The following is a 25,216-nucleotide window of genomic DNA, read 5'->3' on the forward strand; positions in this document are numbered from 1 at the left end:
CTCAATCAGTTCTCCACCTGTTCTCCACCTGTTTCCCACCTGTTCTCCACCTGTTCTCCACCTGTTTTCCACCTGTTCTCCATCTGTTCTCCACCTGTTCTCCACCTGTTCCCTATGTGTTCTCCACCTGTTCCCCACCTGTTCTCCACCTGTTCCCCATGTGTTCTCCATGTGTTCTCCACCTGTTCTCCACCTGTTCTCAATCAGTTCTCCACCTGTTCTCCACCTGTTTCCCACCTGTTCTCCATCTGTTCTCCACCTGTTCTCCATCTGTTCTATCTATCATTATTACTGACATCTCCTGACCATAACATGCTGAATGCTTCCAGAGGCTCAAGCTGACCCACATTCTGATGTATTCAGCTATTTTTTACTGGTCCACTGGGGGGCGCTGCTTGGCTGCTTGGCTGGGGGTCCTAGAAAGAATCTTCATTATCAGAAGATTAATCAGTAGAAACGAAGATAAAAGGAGGAATGGCCTCCATCTGTATGAACAAAGCAGAACTCTGTGACCTCCTGCAAACATGAACGTTCTCCAGAAACTCCCGTTGCAGACGTGGAACCATGGTTCCTTTAATCTGGTGATTTTTAGAACCGGTTTCATTCCCACTGTTTGACTCCAGAATGGGGTCGGTTCCAGCAGGGCGGCCCGGGAGGCTCCATAATTTTCCTCCCTGCTGGGATTCACACCGAGCCGCTCAGAGACAACAGCCTCAGTGTGTGTGTGTGATCGCTGCCTCTTTGTTCTTCCACTTCCTGTTCTGTCCGTCTGTTTACCAAACATGACCAGTCGATGGTGTGTGTGTCCGTTCCTTGGAGGCTAATTGAGCAGAAAAAACATGCAGATCAGGACATCTGTTGGCAGACGGGTTCCTTTGTTTTGGATTGTGTCGCTTCAGAGGCAGAAAGTAGAGAAGAACAGCGACACCTGTTGATAAAGGAGACTGGAGATCAGTCTGAGGAGGATGGAGATGGACCATCTGAGACCATCTGAGAGTTCTCCACAGATGGATCATCAAACCATCAGGATGAATGAGAATCACTGGTCTGAGAACAGCACAGGAAAACCTTTTAAAGATCAGCCATGAAAGGTGATTACTCTGAACCATCAGGAAGATCCGGAACCAACCGGTCCAAATGATCCAAACTAACAATCAGCATTTAAAACTGAAATATGTTAATGGAGGACAAAATAACCGGCTTCTAACCTATTAAGATCTACCTGATCAAAACATCCAGGGAAATAGTCTTACAGTCTATTTGTCCAGTTCTAGACCATCTATTGGTCCAGTTCTAGACCATCTATTGGTCCAGTTCTAGACCATCTATTGGTCCAGTTCTAGACCATCTATTGGTCCAGTTCTAGACCATCTATTGGTCCAGTTCTAGTCCATCTATTGGTCCAGTTCTAGTCCATCTTTTGGTCCAGTTCTAGTCCATCTATTGGTCCAGTTCTAGACCATCTATTGGTCCAGTTCTAGTTCATCTATTGGTCCAGTTCTAGTCCATCTATTGGTCCAGTTCTAGACCATCTATTGGTCCAGTTCTAGTCCATCTATTGGTCCAGTTCTAGTCCATCTTTTGGTCCAGTTCTAGTCCATCTATTGGTCCAGTTCTAGACCATCTATTGGTCCAGTTCTAGTTCATCTATTGGTCCAGTTCTAGTCCATCTTTTGGTCCAGTTCTAGTCCATCTATTGGTCCAGTTCTAGTCCATCTATTGGTCCAGTTCTAGACCATCTATTGGTCCAGTTTTAGTCCATCTATTGGTCCAGTTCTAGACCATCTATTGGTCCAGTTTTAGTCCATCTATTGGTCCAGTTTTAGTCCATCTATTGGTCTCCAACCAGGGAATAAAGTCTCAGAGTATTTGGCTTCAGGATGGGAGGGGTCAGGTGTGAACTTGCTCACCTCTTGGTCCTGGAGGTGTACATTTCCTAAAGAGAAGGCAGACCTCAGCCATTCACCCTAGGAACCTAGGATGGACTCAGTGATGGAGGAAGAGGGTTACAATCATTGTCTTTGGTTGGCTGAAGTCTCAGATCCTGTGCTGTGCATCACTAGAGATCCACGCCTGGAGATAAAAGTGTTCAGAAATACCGTCTGTAAGACTGATTGACAGTCAGAGTGGTTCCTGGTTCCAGGAGAATTTAACAACTGTTAGCTGAAACGTGCTAGCTAGAACCCTGATCTGCAGGTGTTCTATTCGGACTTCCTGAGTTTTTACAAGGACCTAAAGGTCCGAAGTTCTGGCTGAGGATAGATCTGTTTGCAGGCTTTTCAAATGTAGAGAGACATTTGTTTGGGGTTGAAGCTCCAGTGGCACCGTGGTTCATATATTGATTTATGCTATTTACTAACTATAAAGGTTTTCACTCACTCTGTTTCAATGCCTGAGTGAGGGTGTTTGTAGAGCAGACATACCTTCTTTCCATATTCAAGGTTTATTTATAACATGTTACAGTTTAACCAAAGTGTCTCTAATTAGTTTTTACTCTGACTACTTTCCATCATTGTCAGTAAGGAGGAACGACCGCTGCTCAGGCAGAACAGGGCTGATTACCGTTCAATAAGGACCATATGAGATAGAAGGATATATCAACCTAACAGCGAACGACCTTCATGAACTCAAGTTGTTTTTCCACCAAATGTTCAACTGTAGGAAAGTTCTTTATGCGGGGGGTGGGTTAGTTCCCCTGGGGGGAGGGTGTGTTGGGTTTTTTGTACGATATAAATGTTTAAAGCGTGCTCTGCGCTACGTTATTCCACGCCGCAACGCCAGAGGGCCAATCAGGAACTAACTGTGGGTCTAGATACGGCCGAGGCGGAGAGGAAGTGGGGGCAAGTTTATCCGACAACGGAGGGACATGAGGGCCAAAAAGAGCGGGGATCCAGGTGGAAAAAGGGTCCCAGCGTTCTCACGCACCTCGCTCTGCTAGCTGCTCCATCTTCACCAGTCGTTTTCCACAATGGCGTCAGACAAACAAAACAAGGATGTAGATTTGACCAATCAGAGGCCTCCTGTCTGCGGCCTACAATTTTGGAGAGGTGCAGCATAGTGTCTGTGGAAGGGGCGGGGCATATCTGCATTGACTGCGACACACGCAGACGACCTGGTTTCTGAGTATAAACCAGGCTTAACTTTGTCTTTAAAAAATGACTTTCTTTGAGATTTTAGACAAACAGTTATTCTACATGTAGAAAATAAACGATTGTTGTTGACATGAAGTTAAAAGTAGTGTAGCTTAATATGGCTAACAGACTGAGCTAAAAGAGGCTAACCTGTTAGCTACTGAGCACAGCTAGCACAGTTTGTTCAGCAGAAACAGATTTTATTTCTCAGTTTTGTTATCAATCAGGTAAAACTTCATCGGTCATTAGAGACGCTAACGCTACAGATGCTCCTGACAATCCGCACATCGATGCTGCGTGATGTTATCGTTGTCCGGACAACCACAATGTTTTACATCATGTGGCAACGTTCAGCCAATCATGCAGCGTAACGTCACTGGCAGGAAGCAGATCAGGTAGCTACAGGAAGTAAAGGTGGAGATGTTCCTCCTTCAGGTGAGGAGAAACTGCTACATCAGGACCTCCTCCTTTCTTTCTCCATCCCTCCTCCTCTTCCTCCTTCCCTCCTCCTCTTCCTCCTTCCCTCCTCTCCACTCTGAGCTGCTTGGAAACAGAAAAAGGAGGAGAAGTGATGGAAGAATGAAAGGATTACGTAAACTCATTCCTTTATTAATTATTCACCCCGACACCCATTGTGCACGCACGCACACACACTCGGCCTCTGATGTGCACGGCGAGGCTCATTGAAGAGGATAATAAGTTAATTGTGTGATGAAAACAGAGAGTGAGCCAGGATCATGCACGTGGAGCTTCACGCTCACACACACACCCTGAGAGCCGCTCTCATTAGTGCTGATCTTTAAAAGCAGCTGATTATCTGAGAGTTTCCAGAAATAAACTAATCTCTGCTTCCCTCTGACTTCATCCTGATTTTCCTTCTTTAAAGTCATATTTAAATGTTAGATCATTCTGGCTTAAACATGTTTATAAATGTTCTCTTTATCAGACAATATTGTACCAAAATTATAAAAAATTCTATTTTTAAAATAATCCTGTCTTAAAATCTGTGTTTTTTTCATTATCTTCTGCAGGCCAGTTAGTTCTACGTCAGCCTGAACACCTAAATTTAGCCAATCATATATCAGCGGTCATCTGTCAATCAAATGTTTTCGGTCATAGCATCTTGATTCATCTGTCGCAGCTAATATACGCAACGGTTGAAACCAGAATCCTTTCCTTTCCCATTGAGTTGCGTCCCAGTGTTCACGGGGATGGACGTCTGTGTCTTCGGCAGGCGTAGAGCTAACAGAACTGGCAGCGTTGCGAGGCAAGGGCTCAAACATGTACGGCTGGAAGCCTTCTACACCAAACCAAGCTTCTGCCGCCCTGGCGTCCTCTTCCACAACATCTTCGTCCCCGCTTTCCTCCTCTAAATAAAAAATGGATGACGGAGGAGACTCATCCACGACCTCCGACACTAAACTCTCCTCCTCTTGCATGTTTCCTCTGTCCATAGCGTTCCTTGACAGCGTCGTTTCTAAGTCACCAATTTAGTGCTACTTGGTCCCAATGGAATTTCCCATTGGGAACCTGCTAGCACTAAGATGCTAACTGGTTAGTAATTTAGTGCTACTTGGTCCCAATGGAATTTCCCATTGGGAACCTGCTAGCACTAAGATGCTAACTGGTTAGTAATTTAGTGCTACTTGGTCCCAATGGAATTTCCCATTGGGAACCTGCTAGCACTAAGATGCTAACTGGTTAGCAATTTAGTGCTACTTGGTCCCAATGGAATTCCCCATTGGGAACCTGCTAGCACTAAGTTGCTAACTGGTTAGTAACTTAGTGCTACTTGGTCCCAATGGAATTTCCCATTGGGAACCTGCTAGCACTAAGTTGCTAACTGGTTAGCAACTTAGGGCTGCTTGGTCCCAATGGAATTTGCCATTGGGAACCTACTAGCACTAAGTTGCTAACCGGTTAGCAACTTAGGGCTACTTGGTCCCAATGGAATTTCCCATTGGGAACCTACTAGCACTAAGTTGCTAACTGGTTAGCAACTTAGGGCTGCTTGGTCCCAATGGAATTTCCCATTGGGAACCTACTAGCACTAAGTCGCTAACTGGTTAGCAAGATGCTTCCCACAAACCGGCCACAACCTAACTTGCTTGCGAACCTTCTGCCACAACAATCCCGCCCCCTTGATAATCGACCAATCACATTCACTTTATTCACTCGTGTAAAGTCGTGCACCACTTGGGAGAATTCGGAAATGCAACGTTTGGAACGGCCGCTTTAATACGACTTTAAACTGAGAATCAGGAGGAAGATGAAGGACTGAACTGAAGAACAAACAGCTTTTAATTCTGTGTCTTTACTTAAAATCTTTTCCTCGTTATCCAATCAGATCGAATTTTATTTGTCAAGCAGTTAAAAACAACCACAGCCGATCAAAGTGATGCACAGTAAAAATAAAACAAAACATAAAACAGCTAAAACATGGGTAACAATAACGTTAAGACGATCAAATCAATAAAAAGTGTTTAAAGTGTTAAAACGGCAAAAACTCATACAGTGCATGCCCAAATCGGATGATGTTAGCACTGGCTAGCGTTAGCCCTGGCTGCTAGACATTAGCGGCCAGGGCTAACGTTAACGTTAATCTGTAGCCAAAACACGCCAGGCCACAGCCAGTCTTTAGGGAACACTCAGGGGTGAACTGCGCGTTGTCCGGCGTTGGATGAGTGGTTGTAGACGGCGAACAACATGTGTTGTTAACCCAACACATGAACACCCAAAATACTAGCTAGTTCCTGATTGCCCCTCTGGCGTTGTGGCGTGGAATAACAGCGCACAGACCACGCTTCAATATTGGGCGTAAATAGAAAATATCTGCGTCATACCTGCCACAAGCTAACTGCGACACACTGCTGCGGGAGGATAACCAGTCCTTAACCCCCACATAGATGGTATTGCAATAATCCAGCTGAGTGCTAACAACTTCCTAAAACAGTCAATCAGGGGTTAGCACTTAGGCAGCCAGGAAGCATTTAACCGGAGGCGGTTCCGTCACTCCCTTCCTCTGTGTTTGCTAGCTGTAGATAATACATGTTTAACGAGATTCACAACGATAATAATAAGAAAGTGATTCTAGAATCCTGTTAATCGGGCCCAACAGGGCCGGTTCTAGTCCCACAGTTCTCTGTTTGTTTAGAACCCATCAAAGGAAACAGAACCGGTTCTGATTCCTCCCGTTTGTCTGTTTCAGGTCCAGCCGTCCGGTTCAGCAGCTTCTCTCTGAGCGCGCCCACAGTGCCGCCCCTCATTGGTCAGCACACGGTCCAGGTGCTGAGAGACACCCTGGCCTGCAGCGATGATGTCATCAGGGAGCTGCTGGAGGCGAAGGCCGTCGCTCAGAATGAAGTGTTCTGATTGGCTGGAGGAGAGGAAGCTGATTGGTCCTGAGTCCCTTTTAACGGGTCAGAACCGACGGCCAGAAACACTCCAACCTGCAGAGGAAGGAAAATCCGTTTAGTTTGAGATGAAGCTGATGATGAAGTTTGGGTTTAGTGGTTCTGGAACCTTAGAAGCCATTTAGGTTCTGCAGAACTGGACCAACACTCCGCGCTCTGTGACTGTGGTTCTGTTCCTCTGCAGGTGCTGCTGATTCAATTATTTTCATAAATGATTCTGAAATGACCCGTTTTCAGCCTCCAGTGTTTCATTTCTGTCCTGGGTCCAGTTTTCTGACATGTTTCCAAGTCCCTGAACGCACCGCGATCCAATCAAAGGTCAAACGCATCATTAATACTGAGAGGTTCTGGTCCGTAAATCCAGGAGGACCAGTCATGTGACTCCCTCTGTGGCCGTCTGTGGTTCTGCAGAACTCAAACCAGTTCTTAAGGTCTCCATAACTTTCCAGAACCAGGGGCGGAGCTACACCCCTCGAATGGCCAAGTCATGAATTTAAATTAGGTGTTGACGAATCTGTCCAACAGGACAGAACCGATCTCCACTTTAAAGATGGAGGCTTCTCACATTAAATTTGTAATTAAACCGTTTGCATCAGATTCAGGTCCAGTTATAGTCCAGCCTGTTGGTCCAAAGACCAGCCAAGGACTAACCAATGACCAGCAAATGACCAGCCAGTGACCAGCCAAGGACGAACCAAGGACTAACCAAAAATCAGCCGAGGACTAACCAAGGACCAGCCAATGGCCAGCCAATGGCCAGCCAAGGACCAGCCAAGGACCAGCCAATGACCAGCCAATGACCAGCCAATGACCAGCCAATGACCAGCCAATGAACAGCCATGACCAGCCAATGACCAGCCAGTGACCAGCCAAGGACGAACCAAGGACGAACCAAGGACGAACCAAGGACTAACCAAAAATCAGCCGAGGACTAACCAAGGACCAGCCAATGACCAGCCAATGACCAGCCAACGAACAGCCATGACCAGCCAATGACCACCCATGACTAGCCAATGACCAGCCATGTTGAGCTGTCACGTCGGTCTACGGAAGAGGATTCGGGGCCACCTAAAAAAAAAAAAAAAAATGAACTGCTTTTTAGATTTTATTTCATTTTAATATGGGAAAAAAGTCTGAATTCTGACTTTTTTCAGGCGGGGGGGAGCACGGACCGCCATTGTCCAGTCTACCGTCACGGGTTTAGTCGTTCCCCCGCTGGCTCCAAATCCAAAATTCCGGACAATTTTGATATTCCCCCGGAAATCTATTAGGTATGAAAGTAGGACATGTCCGGGAAAAAGGGGATTCTGACTTGATGCTAACATGCTTGTTATCTATCAGAATTCAGCCAGAATTCTGAGGAAAAAAAGTTAATTTTTCAAAGTCATTTGAAAACAAACCATGCAAAGAGCAGTGTTGCCAACTTAGCGCTTTAGTCGCTATATTTAGCCACTTTTCAGACCCCTCTAGCACTTTGATTTCTAAAAAGCTCCTAGCGCCAAATCTAGAGACTTTTTTCTGCTACTGGAGACTTTGGAGACAACATCTAAAAGCAGCGAACTCTGCTCTCCAGAGCGAGTAGATTGGTAACCCCGCCTCCTGCTCTCCTCTATCTTGTCTGCTGTCATGATTCATGCAGCTATTATTTCATCCAAATGAAAAATGGAGAACAGATAAGCAGATCATGGCTTGTCTACAGTGAAAAGAAGGACTGGGTTATTTACTTTGGCCTTTTTGGAAACACAGGAAGGAGCAATCAGCTAAGTGAGCTTAGTGCTTGGAAAAAATCTTTCATTCCTTTAGAGACAGCATGAAAAGTCAGCTGAGTACAAAACATAGAGAGGAAAACAAGAAGAAAAGGGATAAGAAGAGAGGGACACAACCTAGAACAGATAATGGATGTCTACTCTATTAACATTTCTCTATCTGGAGAATGTGTCAAACAGAGGGCCCCCTGCCTGTCTTTGCCTAGGGCCCCACATTTCCTAAATCCGGCCCTGGATGTGAAGGTCCATGGTGGGAACATAACTCTAAGTGAAGGACGGGCCGTGGACAGGAAGCATCTCCTGGCTGTGGGACCTCAGAGGGAGAATATTAGCCGCTGCTCGCCGTGATGCTGACGTCAGCGCCTCTGAGGTCCCAGCAGGCCGCCTCGTCCCGCAGAAGGTGGGAGTTTGCTGCTCCTCCCAGGAAAGGTTGCGTGATCTGCTGATGTGCGAGACGCGAGGCGGTCTGAGGCCGAGGGACACTTTGATTAATGCTGAAGGAATCCTGGGCTGGAAGGCATATCGGTGGAATGTTTATTGGATCCGGAGGAAGGTGACGTGAATGGATGCTGGCCGGGAAGCGCTGTGGGAAGCGGCGGCTGACGCGTTTGTTTGGGTTCTGGTGGAGGAAGGAGGACAGTGGAGGTTCAGGTGTCGTTTATCTTCCAGGCTTTAGCAGCCAGAACGTTCTGATGGCGGCAGACAGGAAACCAAAACATTTTCAGAGAAATCAGACATGAATCTAAGCCGGAAGAGCCGCTGCTGGACGGCGGCTGCCGCCATGTTTAAAACCACTCATGCACACCTGATCTATGAAGTATGGGTCTATGTTTCTACGTGTTCAGCAGATGACTGATGTTAGAGGAGCTTCAGAGGAGGTTCTGGGCCTTAATGGCCCCTAAATCAGCTCTGAATGTTTGCTCTCTGTAAGCACAGCTGATTTAGGAGCCATCAAAGCTCGGGGCCTCCTCTGCAGCTCATCTTCTGCTCCTCTGCAGCTCCTCTTCTGCTCCTCTTCTGCTCCTCTGCAGCTCCTCTTCTGCTCCTCTTCAGCTCCTCTGCAGCTCCTCTTCTGCTCCTCTTCAGCTCCTCTGCAGCTCCTCTTCTTCTCCTCTTCAGCTCCTCTGCAGCTCATCTTCTGCTCCTCTGCAGCTCCTCTTCTGCTCCTCTTCAGCTCCTCTGCAGCTCCTCTTCTGCTCCTCTTCAGCTCCTCTGCAGCTCCTCTTCTTCTCCTCTTCAGCTCCTCTGCAGCTCCTCTTCTGCTCCTCTTCAGCTCCTCTGCAGCTCCTCTTCTGCTCCTCTTCAGCTCCTCTGCAGCTCCTCTTCTGCTCCTCTTCTGCTCCTCTGCAGCTCCTCTTCTCCTCCTCTTCTGCTCCTCTGCAGCTCCTCTTCAGCTCCTCTGCAGCTCCTCTTCTGCTCCTCTTCAGCTCCTCTGCAGCTCCTCTTCTGCTCCTCTTCTGCTCCTCTGCAGCTCCTCTTCTCCTCCTCTTCTGCTCCTCTGCAGCTCCTCTTCTGCTCCTCTTCTGCTCCTCTTCTGCTCCTCTTCTGCTCCTCTTCAGCTCCTCTGCAGCTCCTCGTTTATATTCCTTTCATCCTCAATGTTGGGATGTCTCTAAAGCCTCGGTGGCCATCTTTACTCTGTGACCTTCAACCTTTGGGCCTCATCAGCCTCTGCCATCAGACCCGGTCCGACCATCCTACTGGTATCGCCATGGCGATAGACTGCACAGCTGCTCCTGGAGGGAAGTTGCATGTCAGAACAGAACCAGAACCAACATAAACCTGGACCCAGGTTTGGGTCAGTCAGAACCGCTCATTCAGAACTTCTGTTTTGCTGCAGAGGCTCAGAGATCCCCCCCCCCTCCTGTGCTTGGCTGCCTCCCCGTTGACCTCAGACTGTGAGAGAGAAATTCGGATCTACGTAACGCGCCGGCTCTTATTCCCCAACATCTGGCCCGTGAGCAGGAACCTCGGCGCTGATGTCGAACCCAGACCCGGTTATATGAGTCCAAAGTAACTCTGGGTAACCGAGCTCTCAGGAAATGGAGGAGACTCTGATTTTAAAGGAGTCAGAGGCTGTGAAGCTCCACTATGAGTTGGAACCTTCAACTGGACCTGGACCTGCTGCAGCCAGAACCGAGCCGGAGGTGAGGAAGAGCAGGAGAGGTCTTCCTCTGTGTGGTTCTGGACCCGCTGATTAAATCAGAACCACTGGTTCTGATTCTTCTCATTATAATGAAAGGGTTCAGAACCAGATGAACAGAACCTTCTGGCTCCAGGTCCGTGATCCCGTTCACAGAGGTTCTGCAGGTTCTGCTACAGGTTCCTTTTCACCTCCTGCTGCAGGTTCTGCAGAAGCTTTTCCTGCAGGTTCTGCTGCAGGTTTTTCCTGCAGGTTCTGCTGCAGGTTCTGCAGCAGCTTTTCCTGCAGGTTCTGCTGCAGGTTCTGCTGCAGGTTCTGCTTTGCTTCCTGCTGCAGGTTCTGCTTTGCTTCCTGCTGCAGGTTCTGCTGCAGGTTTTCCTGCAGGTTTTTCCTGCAGGTTCTGCTGCAGGTTCCTTTTCACCTCCTGCTGCAGGTTCTGCAGAAGCTTTTCCTGCAGGTTCTGCTGCAGGTTCTGCAGCAGGTTCTGCTTTGCTTCCTGCTGCAGGTTTTTCTGCAGGTTTTGCTGCAGGTTCTGCTGCAGGTTCTGCTGCAGGTTCTGCTGCAGGTTTTGCTGCAGGTTTTGCTGCAGGTTCTGCTGCAGGTTCTGCTGCAGGTTTTGCTGCAGGTTCTGCTGCAGGTTTTTCCTGCAGGTTCTGCTGCAGGTTTTTCTGCAGGTTTTGCTGCAGGTTCTGCTGCAGGTTTTGCTGCAGGTTCTGCTGCAGGTTTTGCTGCAGGTTCTGCTGCAGGTTTTTCCTGCAGGTTCTGCTGCAGGTTTTTCTGCAGGTTTTGCTGCAGGTTCTGCTGCAGGTTTTGCTGCAGGTTTTGCTGCAGGTTCTGCTGCAGGTTCTGCTGCAGGTTCTGCTTTGCTTCCTGCTGCAGGTTCTGCTGCAGGTTCTGCTGCAGGTTCCTGCTTGGCTTCCTGCTGCAGGTTCTCCTGCTGTCAGCCTGGTGTGTGAGCTCTGAATGACTCCCACACAGAGAACAGCTGCACACACACGCTCAGGTTTCCCTCATATGAGGTCCAGAGGGAGTCTCTGAGGAAACCACTTCCTGATCCGAGGCGGACCGCTGCCGAGCAGCTGCTGCAGCTGGATTTCACATTACCGTAGGCACCGCCGCAGCCAATCACAGCGCAGCTCTCTGTTTGGTCAGGATGTATACCATCCGTTACCATGGCAGCAGCTCCTCTAGTTTTTCCTTTTTGTCTTGTTGTGTCTGAGGAGCAAAGATGGACCCAGCAGAACCGCTCAGAGGTTCTGTCCTCTGATTGGCTGCTCTGGGAGGACAGCGAAGATCAGCATCAGAAGCAGGACTGCGGTGGAGATAACAGCAACATCAGGAGCCTCTGCAGGACGTTTACCTTCAGAGAAGAAGAACCATCGGACCTTCTCCGTAGATCACTGCTGCTAGAAGGTCCTGGAAGCTCCTCACAGGTCATTAAAATCTGCGATCTGAGCTACCGATGCTAGCTCCACTAGTTATAGTTACTAGTTACAGTAAACAGTAACTCAATTACTGCTCAATCAGAGTAACTGGTTACCATGGTAACTAAGCAGTTACTGTTAAGGATCTAAAATGTTGAAGTATTTAATAATTTCCTGTCATCTGAACCTTCAACCAGCTGGAGGTTTAATTATGAAATATTAGATGTTTATTTTTAATGAATTAAATGATTAACATCTAAAAACGTTGTTTACTAATCTGCTCCATGTTGGTGTCATTTAATCATGTGAGCGTAATTATGTTTTTGTTTCTGATAAGAGCAATAAAGCAAACCAGATGATTAATAACTTTATGCTTTTAGACGTTTACTGACTGTTAAAATATGGATGAAGATGAAAAATGAAGATTTTACAGAAAGTTTAATGAAATAAATAGACTCTAATACAGAAATCAACAGGATTTAAAAAGTCCCGCCCACATTGCATCTCCTCAGCCAATCAGGATGCTGTATTTATCCTCATTGACATGTCAGAACTAATTAGATCAGTTAGATCATTAGTGAGTTAATTATTGAAGAAATAACTCCACATTCATCAGATCCTGTCCTGAAGTTCTGCAGAGCAGCAGAAGTCTGGGTCCATCTGGGCGTCTGGTGTTCTGTCAGATGAGCATACCTGCCAATACCTGTTTATACCTTTAGTTTATCTCTTTAGTTTATCTCTTTAGTTTATCTCATTAGTTTATCTCTTTAGTTTATCTCATTAGTTTATCTCTTTAGTTTATCTCATTAGTTTATCTCTTTAGTTTAACTCTTTAGTTTATCTCATTAGTTTATCTCTTTAGTTTAACTCTTTAGTTTATCTCATTAGTTTATCTCATTAGTTTATCTCTTTAGTTTATCTCTTTAGTTTATCTCTAGTTTATACCTTTAGTTTATCTCTGTAGTTTATCTCATTAGTTTATCTCTGTAGTTTATCTCATTAGTTTATCTCTTTAGTTTATCTCTTTAGTTAATCTCTAGTTTATACCTTTAGTTTATCTCTTTAGTTTATCTCTTTAGTTTATCTCATTAGTTTATCTCTTTAGTTTATCTCTTTAGTTTATACCTTTAGTTTATCTCTTTAGTTTATCTCATTAGTTTATCTCTTTAGTTTATCTCTTTAGTTTATCTCTTTAGTTTATACCTTTAGTTTATCTCTTTAGTTTATCTCATTAATTTATCTCTTTAATTTATCTCTTTAGTTTATCTCTTTAGTTTATCTCTTTAGTTTATCTCTTTAGTTTATACCTTTAGTTTATCTCATTAATTTATCTCTTTAATTTATCTCTTTAGTTTATCTCTTTAGTTTATCTCATTAGTTTATCTCTTTAGTTTATACCTTTAGTTTATCTCTTTAGTTTATACCTTTAGTTTATCTCTTTAGTTTATCTCATTAATTTATCTCTTTAATTTATCTCTTTAGTTTATCTCTTTAGTTTATCTCTTTAGTTTATACCTTTAGTTTATCTCTTTAGTTTATCTCATTAATTTATCTCTTTAATTTATCTCTTTAGTTTATCTCTTTAGTTTATCTCTTTAGTTTATACCTTTAGTTTATCTCTTTAGTTTATCTCTTTAATTTATCTCTTTAGTTTATCTCTTTAGTTTATCTCTTTAGTTTATCTCTTTAGTTTATCTCTTTAGTTTATCTCTTTAGTTTATCTCATTAGTTTATCTCTTTAGTTTATCTCATTAGTTTATCTCTTTAGTTTATCTCTTTAGTTTAACTCTTTAGTTTATCTCATTAGTTTATCTCATTAGTTTATCTCTTTAGTTTATCTCTTTAGTTTATCTCTAGTTTATACCTTTAGTTTATCTCTGTAGTTATCTCATTAGTTTATCTCTGTAGTTTATCTCATTAGTTTATCTCTTTAGTTAATCTCTAGTTTATACCTTTAGTTTATCTCTTTAGTTTATCTCTTTAGTTTATCTCATTAGTTTATCTCTTTAGTTTATCTCTTTAGTTTATACCTTTAGTTTATCTCTTTAGTTTATCTCATTAGTTTATCTCTTTAATTTATCTCTTTAGTTTATCTCATTAGTTTATCTCTTTAGTTTATCTCATTAGTTTATCTCTTTAGTTTATCTCATTAGTTTATCTCTTTAGTTTATCTCATTAGTTTATCTCTTTAGTTTAACTCTTTAGTTTATCTCATTAGTTTATCTCTTTAGTTTAACTCTTTAGTTTATCTCATTAGTTTATCTCATTAGTTTATCTCTTTAGTTTATCTCTTTAGTTTATCTCTAGTTTATACCTTTAGTTTATCTCTGTAGTTTATCTCATTAGTTTATCTCTGTAGTTTATCTCATTAGTTTATCTCTTTAGTTTATCTCTTTAGTTAATCTCTAGTTTATACCTTTAGTTTATCTCTTTAGTTTATCTCTTTAGTTTATCTCATTAGTTTATCTCTTTAGTTTATCTCTTTAGTTTATACCTTTAGTTTATCTCTTTAGTTTATCTCATTAGTTTATCTCTTTAGTTTATCTCTTTAGTTTATCTCTTTAGTTTATACCTTTAGTTTATCTCTTTAGTTTATCTCATTAATTTATCTCTTTAATTTATCTCTTTAGTTTATCTCTTTAGTTTATCTCTTTAGTTTATCTCTTTAGTTTATCTCTTTAGTTTATACCTTTAGTTTATCTCATTAATTTATCTCTTTAATTTATCTCTTTAGTTTATCTCTTTAGTTTATCTCTTTAGTTTATCTCTTTAGTTTATACCTTTAGTTTATCTCTTTAGTTTATCTCATTAATTTATCTCTTTAATTTATCTCTTTAATTTATCTCTTTAGTTTATCTCTTTAGTTTATCTCTTTAGTTTATCTCTTTAGTTTATCTCTTTAGTTTATACCTTTAGTTTATCTCATTAATTTATCTCTTTAGTTTATCTCATTAATTTATCTCTTTAGTTAATCTCTAGTTTATACCTTTAGTTTATCTCTTTAGTTTATCTCATTAGTTTATCTCTTTAGTTTATCTCTTTAGTTTATACCTTTAGTTTATCTCTTTAGTTTATCTCATTAGTTTATCTCTTTAGTTTATCTCTTTAGTTTATCTCTTTAGTTTATACCTTTAGTTTATCTCTTTAGTTTATCTCATTAATTTATCTCTTTAATTTATCTCTTTAGTTTATCTCTTTAGTTTATCTCTTTAGTTTATCTCTTTAGTTTATCTCTTTAGTTTATACCTTTAGTTTATCTCATTAATTTATCTCTTTAATTTATCTCTTTAGTTTATCTCTTTAGTTTATCTCTTTAGTTTATCTCTTTAGTTTATACCTTTAGTTTATCTCTTTAGTTTATCTCTTTAGTTTATACCTTTAGTTTATCTCTTTAGTTTATCTCATTAATTTATCTCTTTAATTTATCTCTTTAGTTTATCTCTTTAGTTTATCTCTTTAGTTTATCTCTTTAGTTTATCTCATTAGTTTATCTCTTTAGTTTATCTCATTAGTTTATCTCTTTAGTTTATCTCATTAGTTTATCTCTTTAGTTTAACTCTTTAGTTTATCTCATTAGTTTATCTCTTTAGTTTAACTCTTTAGTTTATCTCATTAGTTTATCTCATTAGTTTATCTCTTTAGTTTATCTCTTTAGTTTATCTCTAGTTTATACCTTTAGTTTATCTCTGTAGTTTATCTCATTAGTTTATCTCTGTAGTTTATCTCATTAGTTTATCTCTTTAGTTTATCTCTTTAGTTAATCTCTAGTTTATACCTTTAGTTTATCTCTTTAGTTTATCTCTTTAGTTTATCTCATTAGTTTATCTCTTTAGTTTATCTCTTTAGTTTATACCTTTAGTTTATCTCTTTAGTTTATCTCATTAGTTTATCTCTTTAGTTTATCTCTTTAGTTTATCTCTTTAGTTTATACCTTTAGTTTATCTCTTTAGTTTATCTCATTAATTTATCTCTTTAATTTATCTCTTTAGTTTATCTCTTTAGTTTATCTCTTTAGTTTATCTCTTTAGTTTATACCTTTAGTTTATCTCATTAATTTATCTCTTTAATTTATCTCTTTAGTTTATCTCTTTAGTTTATCTCATTAGTTTATCTCTTTAGTTTATACCTTTAGTTTATCTCTTTAGTTTATACCTTTAGTTTATCTCTTTAGTTTATCTCATTAATTTATCTCTTTAATTTATCTCTTTAGTTTATCTCTTTAGTTTATCTCTTTAGTTTATACCTTTAGTTTATCTCTTTAGTTTATCTCATTAATTTATCTCTTTAATTTATCTCTTTAGTTTATCTCTTTAGTTTATCTCTTTAGTTTATACCTTTAGTTTATCTCTTTAGTTTATCTCTTTAATTTATCTCTTTAGTTTATCTCTTTAGTTTATCTCTTTAGTTTATCTCTTTAGTTTATCTCTTTAGTTTATCTCTTTAGTTTATCTCATTAGTTTATCTCTTTAGTTTATCTCATTAGTTTATCTCTTTAGTTTATCTCTTTAGTTTAACTCTTTAGTTTATCTCATTAGTTTATCTCATTAGTTTATCTCTTTAGTTTATCTCTTTAGTTTATCTCTAGTTTATACCTTTAGTTTATCTCTGTAGTTATCTCATTAGTTTATCTCTGTAGTTTATCTCATTAGTTTATCTCTTTAGTTAATCTCTAGTTTATACCTTTAGTTTATCTCTTTAGTTTATCTCTTTAGTTTATCTCATTAGTTTATCTCTTTAGTTTATCTCTTTAGTTTATACCTTTAGTTTATCTCTTTAGTTTATCTCATTAGTTTATCTCTTTAATTTATCTCTTTAGTTTATCTCATTAGTTTATCTCTTTAGTTTATCTCATTAGTTTATCTCTTTAGTTTATCTCATTAGTTTATCTCTTTAGTTTATCTCATTAGTTTATCTCTTTAGTTTAACTCTTTAGTTTATCTCATTAGTTTATCTCTTTAGTTTAACTCTTTAGTTTATCTCATTAGTTTATCTCATTAGTTTATCTCTTTAGTTTATCTCTTTAGTTTATCTCTAGTTTATACCTTTAGTTTATCTCTGTAGTTTATCTCATTAGTTTATCTCTGTAGTTTATCTCATTAGTTTATCTCTTTAGTTTATCTCTTTAGTTAATCTCTAGTTTATACCTTTAGTTTATCTCTTTAGTTTATCTCTTTAGTTTATCTCATTAGTTTATCTCTTTAGTTTATCTCTTTAGTTTATACCTTTAGTTTATCTCTTTAGTTTATCTCATTAGTTTATCTCTTTAGTTTATCTCTTTAGTTTATCTCTTTAGTTTATACCTTTAGTTTATCTCTTTAGTTTATCTCATTAATTTATCTCTTTAATTTATCTCTTTAGTTTATCTCTTTAGTTTATCTCTTTAGTTTATCTCTTTAGTTTATCTCTTTAGTTTATACCTTTAGTTTATCTCATTAATTTATCTCTTTAATTTATCTCTTTAGTTTATCTCTTTAGTTTATCTCTTTAGTTTATCTCTTTAGTTTATACCTTTAGTTTATCTCTTTAGTTTATCTCATTAATTTATCTCTTTAATTTATCTCTTTAATTTATCTCTTTAGTTTATCTCTTTAGTTTATCTCTTTAGTTTATCTCTTTAGTTTATCTCTTTAGTTTATACCTTTAGTTTATCTCATTAATTTATCTCTTTAGTTTATCTCATTAATTTATCTCTTTAGTTAATCTCTAGTTTATACCTTTAGTTTATCTCTTTAGTTTATCTCATTAGTTTATCTCTTTAGTTTATCTCTTTAGTTTATACCTTTAGTTTATCTCTTTAGTTTATCTCATTAGTTTATCTCTTTAGTTTATCTCTTTAGTTTATCTCTTTAGTTTATACCTTTAGTTTATCTCTTTAGTTTATCTCATTAATTTATCTCTTTAATTTATCTCTTTAGTTTATCTCTTTAGTTTATCTCTTTAGTTTATCTCTTTAGTTTATCTCTTTAGTTTATACCTTTAGTTTATCTCATTAATTTATCTCTTTAATTTATCTCTTTAGTTTATCTCTTTAGTTTATCTCTTTAGTTTATCTCTTTAGTTTATACCTTTAGTTTATCTCTTTAGTTTATCTCATTAATTTATCTCTTTAATTTATCTCTTTAGTTTATCTCTTTAGTTTATCTCTTTAGTTTATACCTTTAGTTTATCTCTTTAGTTTATCTCATTAATTTATCTCTTTAGTTTATCTCTTTAGTTTATCTCTTTAGTTTATCTCTTTAGTTTATCTCTTTAATTTATCTCTTTAGTTTATCTCTTTAGTTTATCTCTTTAGTTTATCTCTTTAGTTTATACCTTTAGTTTATACCTTTAGTTTATCTCTTTAGTTTATCTCATTAATTTATCTCTTTAATTTATCTCTTTAGTTTATACCTTTAGTTTATACCTTTAGTTTATCTCTTTAGTTTATCTCATTAATTTATCTCTTTAATTTATCTCTTTAGTTTAACTGTATGCTGGTCTGATGGGGTATGCTGGTCTGATGGGGTATGTTGGTCTGATGGCGTATGCTGGTCTGATGGGGTATGCTGGTCTGATGGCGTATGCTGGTCTGATGGCGTATGCTGGTCTGATGGCGTATGTTGGTCTGATGGCGTATGCTGGTCTGATGGCGTATGTTGGTCTGATGGCGTATGCTGGTCTGATGGCGTATGCTGGTCTGATGGCGTATGTTGGTCTGATGGCGTATGCTGGTCTGATGGCGTATGCTGGTCTGATGGCGTATGCTGGTCTGATGGGGTATGTTGGTCTGATGGCGTATGTTGGTCTGATGGCGTATGTTGGTCTGATGGGGTATGCTGGTCTGATGGGGTATGCTGGTCTGATGGCGTATGCTGGTCTGATGGCGTATGCTGGTCTGATGGGGTATGCTGGTCTGATGGGGTATGCTGGTCTGATGGCGTATGCTGGTCTGATGGGGTATGTTGGTCTGACAGAACATCAGCAGAACTTCAGACCTTCTTTCCAGCCTCTTCTTCCTGACTTTGGTCTCCATCAGGAGCTCCGCTGTCAGCAGGAGAATCTTCTGAGCAGGCCCGTCAGAACCGAATCAGAACCAGTTCTGGAACGTTATTCAGAACCTGAACCAGAAACATCTGAACCAACAGAGGGTGACGGGAAGCACCTGTTCTGTTGGAGATGTTCTGTCCTGGACCATCGAGGAGGAGGTCCAGAATGTTCTGGAAGGAGCTGGACATGAACCCCGTCCTGTTTAGGAGCTGAGCTCTGACTCATCATCAGAACCGGCGGTCCTGGTTTGAACGGAGATGGTCCAGCTGGAGGTGACTCACCGCCGAGCACCCCACCCTCCTCTTCCTCACCCACGCCTGCAGACCTCCGCCATCTTTTCCATCCAACTGGCCTCCTGAGCTTCTCCATGTCTCTGATTGCAGCTTCTGGACACCAGGAGGACTGTGGTCCAGAAAGTTAGCTGAGCTGCTGAATGAAGACCTAACCTGGGTTCTGGATCAGGTCCAGATCATCCCAGCAGATCAACCGGGTCGCATTCAGAGATCCTTAGTGGACGGCGCCTTGGTGATGCTCTCTGAGGCCTTCAGGATGGAGATACTGAGGAGAAAATGGCAGAAGGTCAAACGTTCCTCAGACTGAAAAAGCTTCTTTGCAAAGAAAACCTTTAAACCGGGTTCTGATTGGTCCAGTTCGGTGCATCGCAGCAGACTGGGTCAGAACCTCCAGAACCTCTGCTGAACTTCACCACAAACCCCGGAAAAATCTAGATCAGTCATTTTTTCTTAAAATAAGTGCATTTAATCTTGGATTGAAGAGGAAAAGGAGATATTTTACCAATGCAACAAACATTTTACATTTAAAATAAGAAACAGTGGCCTTGTCTCCTCATTCTACTGGCAAACTTTCTCATTTAGCTGCTTGAATTAAGAGTAAATATCCTTATTTTAAGAAATGTTTACTGATTTCTAGATGTTTTTCCCAGAGAAGAAGGAAAACTTTCTGCTGACAGAAGGTTTGAGTGATTCAGAAGCTCCTGCTGTGAGGCACGGTGGGGTGGGCATCATGATGTGGAGCTGAAGCTTCCTGCAGACGATCAGCTGGTTGTGAGCAGATGGTTCTGGAGAACGTCTCGAAGTGAAGACGTTCCCACCGACCGGGGCAGCGTTCCGGTTCTGATCCGGATCATTGGGATCATTTTAGCCTGACGGCTCCGGAGCGGTTCTTTACCCCCCCCCCCCCAGGACCTCCAGATAATCTGCTGATGTTTTCAGGTTCACTTCCCCGCCGCCCTCCACACTCTCCCTTCATCGCCTCTCCATCTGTTCTCTGCTCTCTTTGAGTCGGAGCATCAGCCGTGACTCCCGGTCCAATTAGAAACCTCCGCTCTTTACATTCCGACCCCCCCCCCCAGGGCCCTGCCGGTCCACCCGGACCCCCCCTACCCCCTGTCCCCGTTCTGAACTCTGACAGCCAGGATCCGGGATCAGAGGCGGCGCCGTGGGGCTGGACAATGCAGAGCTTGTGACCTTGTGCTCCTGGCTGCAGAGCGTGTTCCTGCTCTGCTGGGTCACGTTTCAGGCCTGGTTCTGATGGGACACTGAGCGGATTCACCAGAACCGCCCTCAGAACCCGGCTGGAACCCGCAGCACAGAGTCTCTGAGAAGTTAAAGCATAAAAACATGTTTGAGCTGCAGACCTGCTGGTTTTTCAGAAATTAAATCCGACTTTTGGTCGAAGCCTCCAGAGGAAACATCAAACACCAATAAACTGGGTTTAAATCAAACAGCCAATCAGAATCCAGCTTCAAGGCCCTGAAGTCCCTTTATAGGCCAAGTTTGGTCAGTGAGCTCTAGAAGCACTAGTTCTATATCCAGCCATTCAGCATAGATCCTGCTACATGGCTGTACATCTGATTTTGGCATTTGATCAATTAAATGAGCCGTTTAATGATAATTGAAAAGCTAAAAAGTAAAGTTAAAAAGTTAATGAGTCTAGTTAACAATTATATTTAAGTTTATAAACTAAAACTGTCAGTGCCGCTATCAGCATTAATGCCTCTAAGGTTATATTAGACCAAAGAAAAAGTGTTTCTTTTACTCTCAGAGGGAATTTCTTATAGAAGCAATTTTGGTATTTTTACTCATATATTCTTGCAGGGTTAGCATTAAATGTTCCAAAAGTAATAAGGTGGATTCCAATAACAATTGTCTGGAAATTTGGATTTTAAAAGCGTTTCACTGAGTGCGCTATAAAGGGTTAAACCTTTAATGATTTTTCACAGCTGAAATGCGCCGGAAAAATCTAGATATAAGTAAAAAAATTCTTAAATTAGGTGTATTTATCCTTAATTTGAGCAGGTAAATAAGATGATTAGCTAATGGAATGAGGATGTTTACTCTTAAAATAAGGTAATTAGATAATATGCACTTGAAATAAGACAATTAAATTGTTTTTATTTTTATTTGAAATGCAAATTGTCTTGTTCCATTAGCAAAGAGTCTCTTTTATCTCCTCAATCCAAGAACAAATGCATTTATTTTAAGAAATAATTACTTATCTAGATTTAGATTTTTTCCAGTGTGTAATTAAAGCAACCTGGTAGCATCTGCACCTCCCAGGTTTAGCGCCCCTAGAGGCCGCTGGCTGCACAGCACTGTCCCTGGTCCAGGGTTCAGCAACCCAAACTGTTCAAAGAGCCATAATTAACCAAAAAACAAAAAACAAATCTGACTGGAGCTCGTTTAAGCCTCGTATGTCAACACGGCCTCTAAGTGTTTTAGCCCACTATAAAAAAGAAACACTTGGGCTTAAATCCATAATAAGCATTTATGATTAGATGTTTATCTTTGTCAGTTTCACTATAGCTCTGGTGAATTTCAATGGTGAAGTCCTCTGGAAATCTTCAATAATTGTTGTTGATTGCAGATGTGTCTAGTAGTTCCCATTGATTTAGCTTGGAAAGCGGGGAGAATGGCGCTAGGCTTACCGCACCGTGACGTCACTGCTGGAAGATGGCAGGAGGGAGGGGCTACTATATTTGGGGGAAAATGGCCGCTCCCAGACTCAGAGATCGCCACTGTTTTACTGATTAACGCTAAATTCTTTAAACTTGAATGGAAATCATATTTAAAGGTCAAATCATTCTGGCTTAAACATGTATATAAATGATCTCTTTATCAGGGCTAACGTTAGACCGGCCGCTGCAGACGGGCTAACGTTAGCTCTGGCTGCTGCAGATGAGCTGATGCAGCCAGCTTCCGACAAACCAGCCACAACATCCCGCCCCCTAGATAATCGACCAATCAAATTCACTTTATTCACTCGTGTAAAGTCGGGCACCACTCAGGAGAATTCGGAAATGCAACAGTTGGAACAGCCGCTTCATTACGACTTTAAATCACCACGAACGTATTGATTTTAGGTATAAATAATGATCCATTGATTATTTAATGCTGACCGGACATCTTTCATCTCATCAGCCATCTTTCTTTTTATCCCTTTGGGATCCACAGCCTGGTCCAGTTTCAGTGATTCGAAGTTCTGATGCTCTGCTGAACGCTTCAGTGGACCCAAACCGGAACCGGGTCATTATTTTCAAACCCAGAAGTGAAATGATTCCCAGTGATGGTCTGGATCAGGACAGACCCTTCTGGTCTCTCAGGTTTCCTCCTGATTCTCTCAGCTGCCATCAGAAGTTAATCACATTACCGCCTGATTAAAGGTTCTTTCTACCAGATCCAGGTTCTGTTTGTCAGAACCAAACCCAAAAGGATGTGATATTAAATCCCAAACAGCTTCTACTACCATCAGAACATGAAGCGGGTTTTTCTCAGCCTGTCAGACCGCGCTGAGGGCTTTTTGCAGGATAGTTCTACAGCAGAACCAGCGGTTCTACAAAAGACTGCTGAGCAGTCCTGAACACGGTTCAGGTCCATCCCTGTAGAACCGAACCCAGGCGGGACGAGAAGGTTCTGGACCCAGACCTGCATGAGCCTGGTTCCTCCTGGTTCTGCCTAACCAGGAAGTCCTGTTGGTTCTGTTGGGAACCATCTGCTAAACCCAAACTCACCTCTGACCTTTGGATCAGAACCAGAACAGGTTGCTGATAGCATGCTGCTACCTGACACTGACATGAACCGGATCAGAACCAGCTGCAGATGTCTGAGTGTAAACGGCCTGAACCGGATCAGAACCAGCTGCAGATGTTTGGGTGTAAACGGCCTGAGCCGGATCAGAACCAGCTGCAGATGTCTGAGTGTAAACGGCCTGAACCGGATCAGAACCAGCTGCAGATGTCTGAGTGTAAAAGGCCTGAGCCGGATCAGAACCAGCTGCAGATGTCTGAGTGTAAAAGGCCTGAACCGGATCAGAACCAGCTGCAGATGTCTGAGTGTAAAAGGCCTGAGCCGGATCAGAACCAGCTGCAGATGTCTGAGTGTAAACGGCCTGAACCGGATCAGAACCAGCTGTAGATGTCTGAGTGTAAACGGCCTGAACCGGATCAGAACCAGCTGCAGATGTCTGAGTGTAAAAGGCCTGAGCCGGATCAGAACCAGCTGCAGATGTCTGAGTGTAAACGGCCTGAACCGGATCAGAACCAGCTGTAGATGTTTGAGTGTAAACAGCCTGAACCGGATCAGAACCAGCTGCAGATGTTTGGGTGTAAATGGCCTGAACCGGATCAGAACCAGCTGCAGATGTTTGGGTGTAAACGGCCTGAGCCGGATCAGAACCAGCTGCAGATGTCTGAGTGTAAACGGCCTGAACCGGATCAGAACCAGCTGCAGATGTTTGGGTGTAAACGGCCTGAGCCGGATCAGAACCAGCTGCAGATGTTTGGGTGTAAACGGCCTGAGCCGGATCAGAACCAGCTGCAGATGTTTGGGTGTAAACGGCCTGAGCCGGATCAGAACCAGCTGCAGATGTCTGAGTGTAAACGGCCTGAACCGGATCAGAACCAGCTGCAGATGTTTGGGTGTAAACGGCCTGAGCCGGATCAGAACCAGCTGCAGATGTCTGAGTGTAAACGGCCTGAACCGGATCAGAACCAGCTGCAGATGTCTGAGTGTAAAAGGCCTGAGCCGGATCAGAACCAGCTGCAGATGTCTGGGTGTAAACGGCCTGAGCCAGATCAGAACCAGCTGCAGATGTCTGGGTGTAAAAGGCCTGAGCCAGATCAGAACCAGCTGCAGATGTCTGAGTGTAAAAGGCCTGAGCCGGATCAGAACCAGCTGCAGATGTCTGGGTGTAAACGGCCTGAACCGGATCAGATCCAACTGCAGATGTCTGGGTGTAAACGGCCTGAGCCGGATCAGAACCAGCTGCAGATGTCTGGGTGTAAAAGGCCTGAGCCGGATCAGAACCAGCTGCAGATGTTTGGGTGTAAACGGCCTGAACCGGATCAGAACCAGCTGCAGATGTTTGGGTGTAAACGGCCTGAACCGGATCAGAACCAGCTGCAGATGTTTGGGTGTAAACGGCCTGAACCGGATCAGAACAAGCTGCAGATGTCTGAGTGTAAACGGCCTGAACCGGATCAGAACCAGCTGCAGATGTTTGGGTGTAAATGGCCTGAACCGGATCAGAACCAGCTGCAGATGTCTGAGTGTAAACGGCCTGAACCGGATCAGAACCAGCTGCAGATGTCTGGGTGTAAAAGGCCTGAGCCGGATCAGAACCAGCTGCAGATGTTTGGGTGTAAACGGCCTGAACCGGATCAGAACCAGCTGCAGATGTTTGGGTGTAAACGGCCTGAACCGGATCAGAACCAGCTGCAGATGTTTGGGTGTAAACGGCCTGAACCGGATCAGAACAAGCTGCAGATGTCTGAGTGTAAATGGCCTGAACCGGATCAGAACCAGCTGCAGATGTTTGGGTGTAAACGGCCTGAACCGGATCAGAACCAGCTGCAGATGTCTGGGTGTAAACGGCCTGAACCGGATCAGAACCAGCTGCAGATGTCTGGGTGTAAACTGCCTGAACCGGATCAGAACCAGCTGCAGATGTCTGGGTGTTAACGGCCTGAACCGGATCAGAACCAGCTGCAGATGTCTGGGTGTAAACTGCCTGAACCGGATCAGAACCAGCTGCAGATGTCTGGGTGTTAACGGCCTGAACCGGATCAGAACCAGCTGCAGATGTCTGGGTGTAAACTGCCTGAACCGGATCAGAACCAGCTGCAGATGTCTGGGTGTAAACGGCCTGAACCGGATCAGAACCAGCTGCAGATGTCTGGGTGTAAACTGCCTGAACCGGATCAGAACCAGCTGCAGATGTCTGGGTGTTAACGGCCTGAACCGGATCAGAACCAGCTGCAGATGTCTGGGTGTTAACGGCCCGAATCGGATCAGAA

At 42.0% G+C, this 25,216-nt stretch overlaps 1 protein-coding gene across 1 annotated transcript in view; it reads left to right on the plus strand.

Annotated features, from left to right (window-relative positions):
- The window catches only part of sugct (succinyl-CoA:glutarate-CoA transferase), an 81,237-nt gene extending 74,461 nt beyond the window's left edge, over window positions 1–6,776 (plus strand). The window contains exon 14 of the mRNA XM_038276099.1: window positions 6,340–6,776. Within this exon, the coding sequence (XP_038132027.1) occupies window positions 6,340–6,503 (164 nt within the window). The 3' untranslated portion in view covers window positions 6,504–6,776. The remainder of the gene's footprint in view (window positions 1–6,339) is intronic.
- The last annotated feature ends 18,440 nt before the right edge of the window (window positions 6,777–25,216 follow it).

This window comes from Cyprinodon tularosa, unplaced genomic scaffold (assembly GCF_016077235.1).
Source record: "Cyprinodon tularosa strain WSP-4 unplaced genomic scaffold, ASM1607723v1 ctg996, whole genome shotgun sequence".
NCBI classification, from domain to species: Eukaryota; Metazoa; Chordata; class Actinopteri; order Cyprinodontiformes; family Cyprinodontidae; genus Cyprinodon; species Cyprinodon tularosa.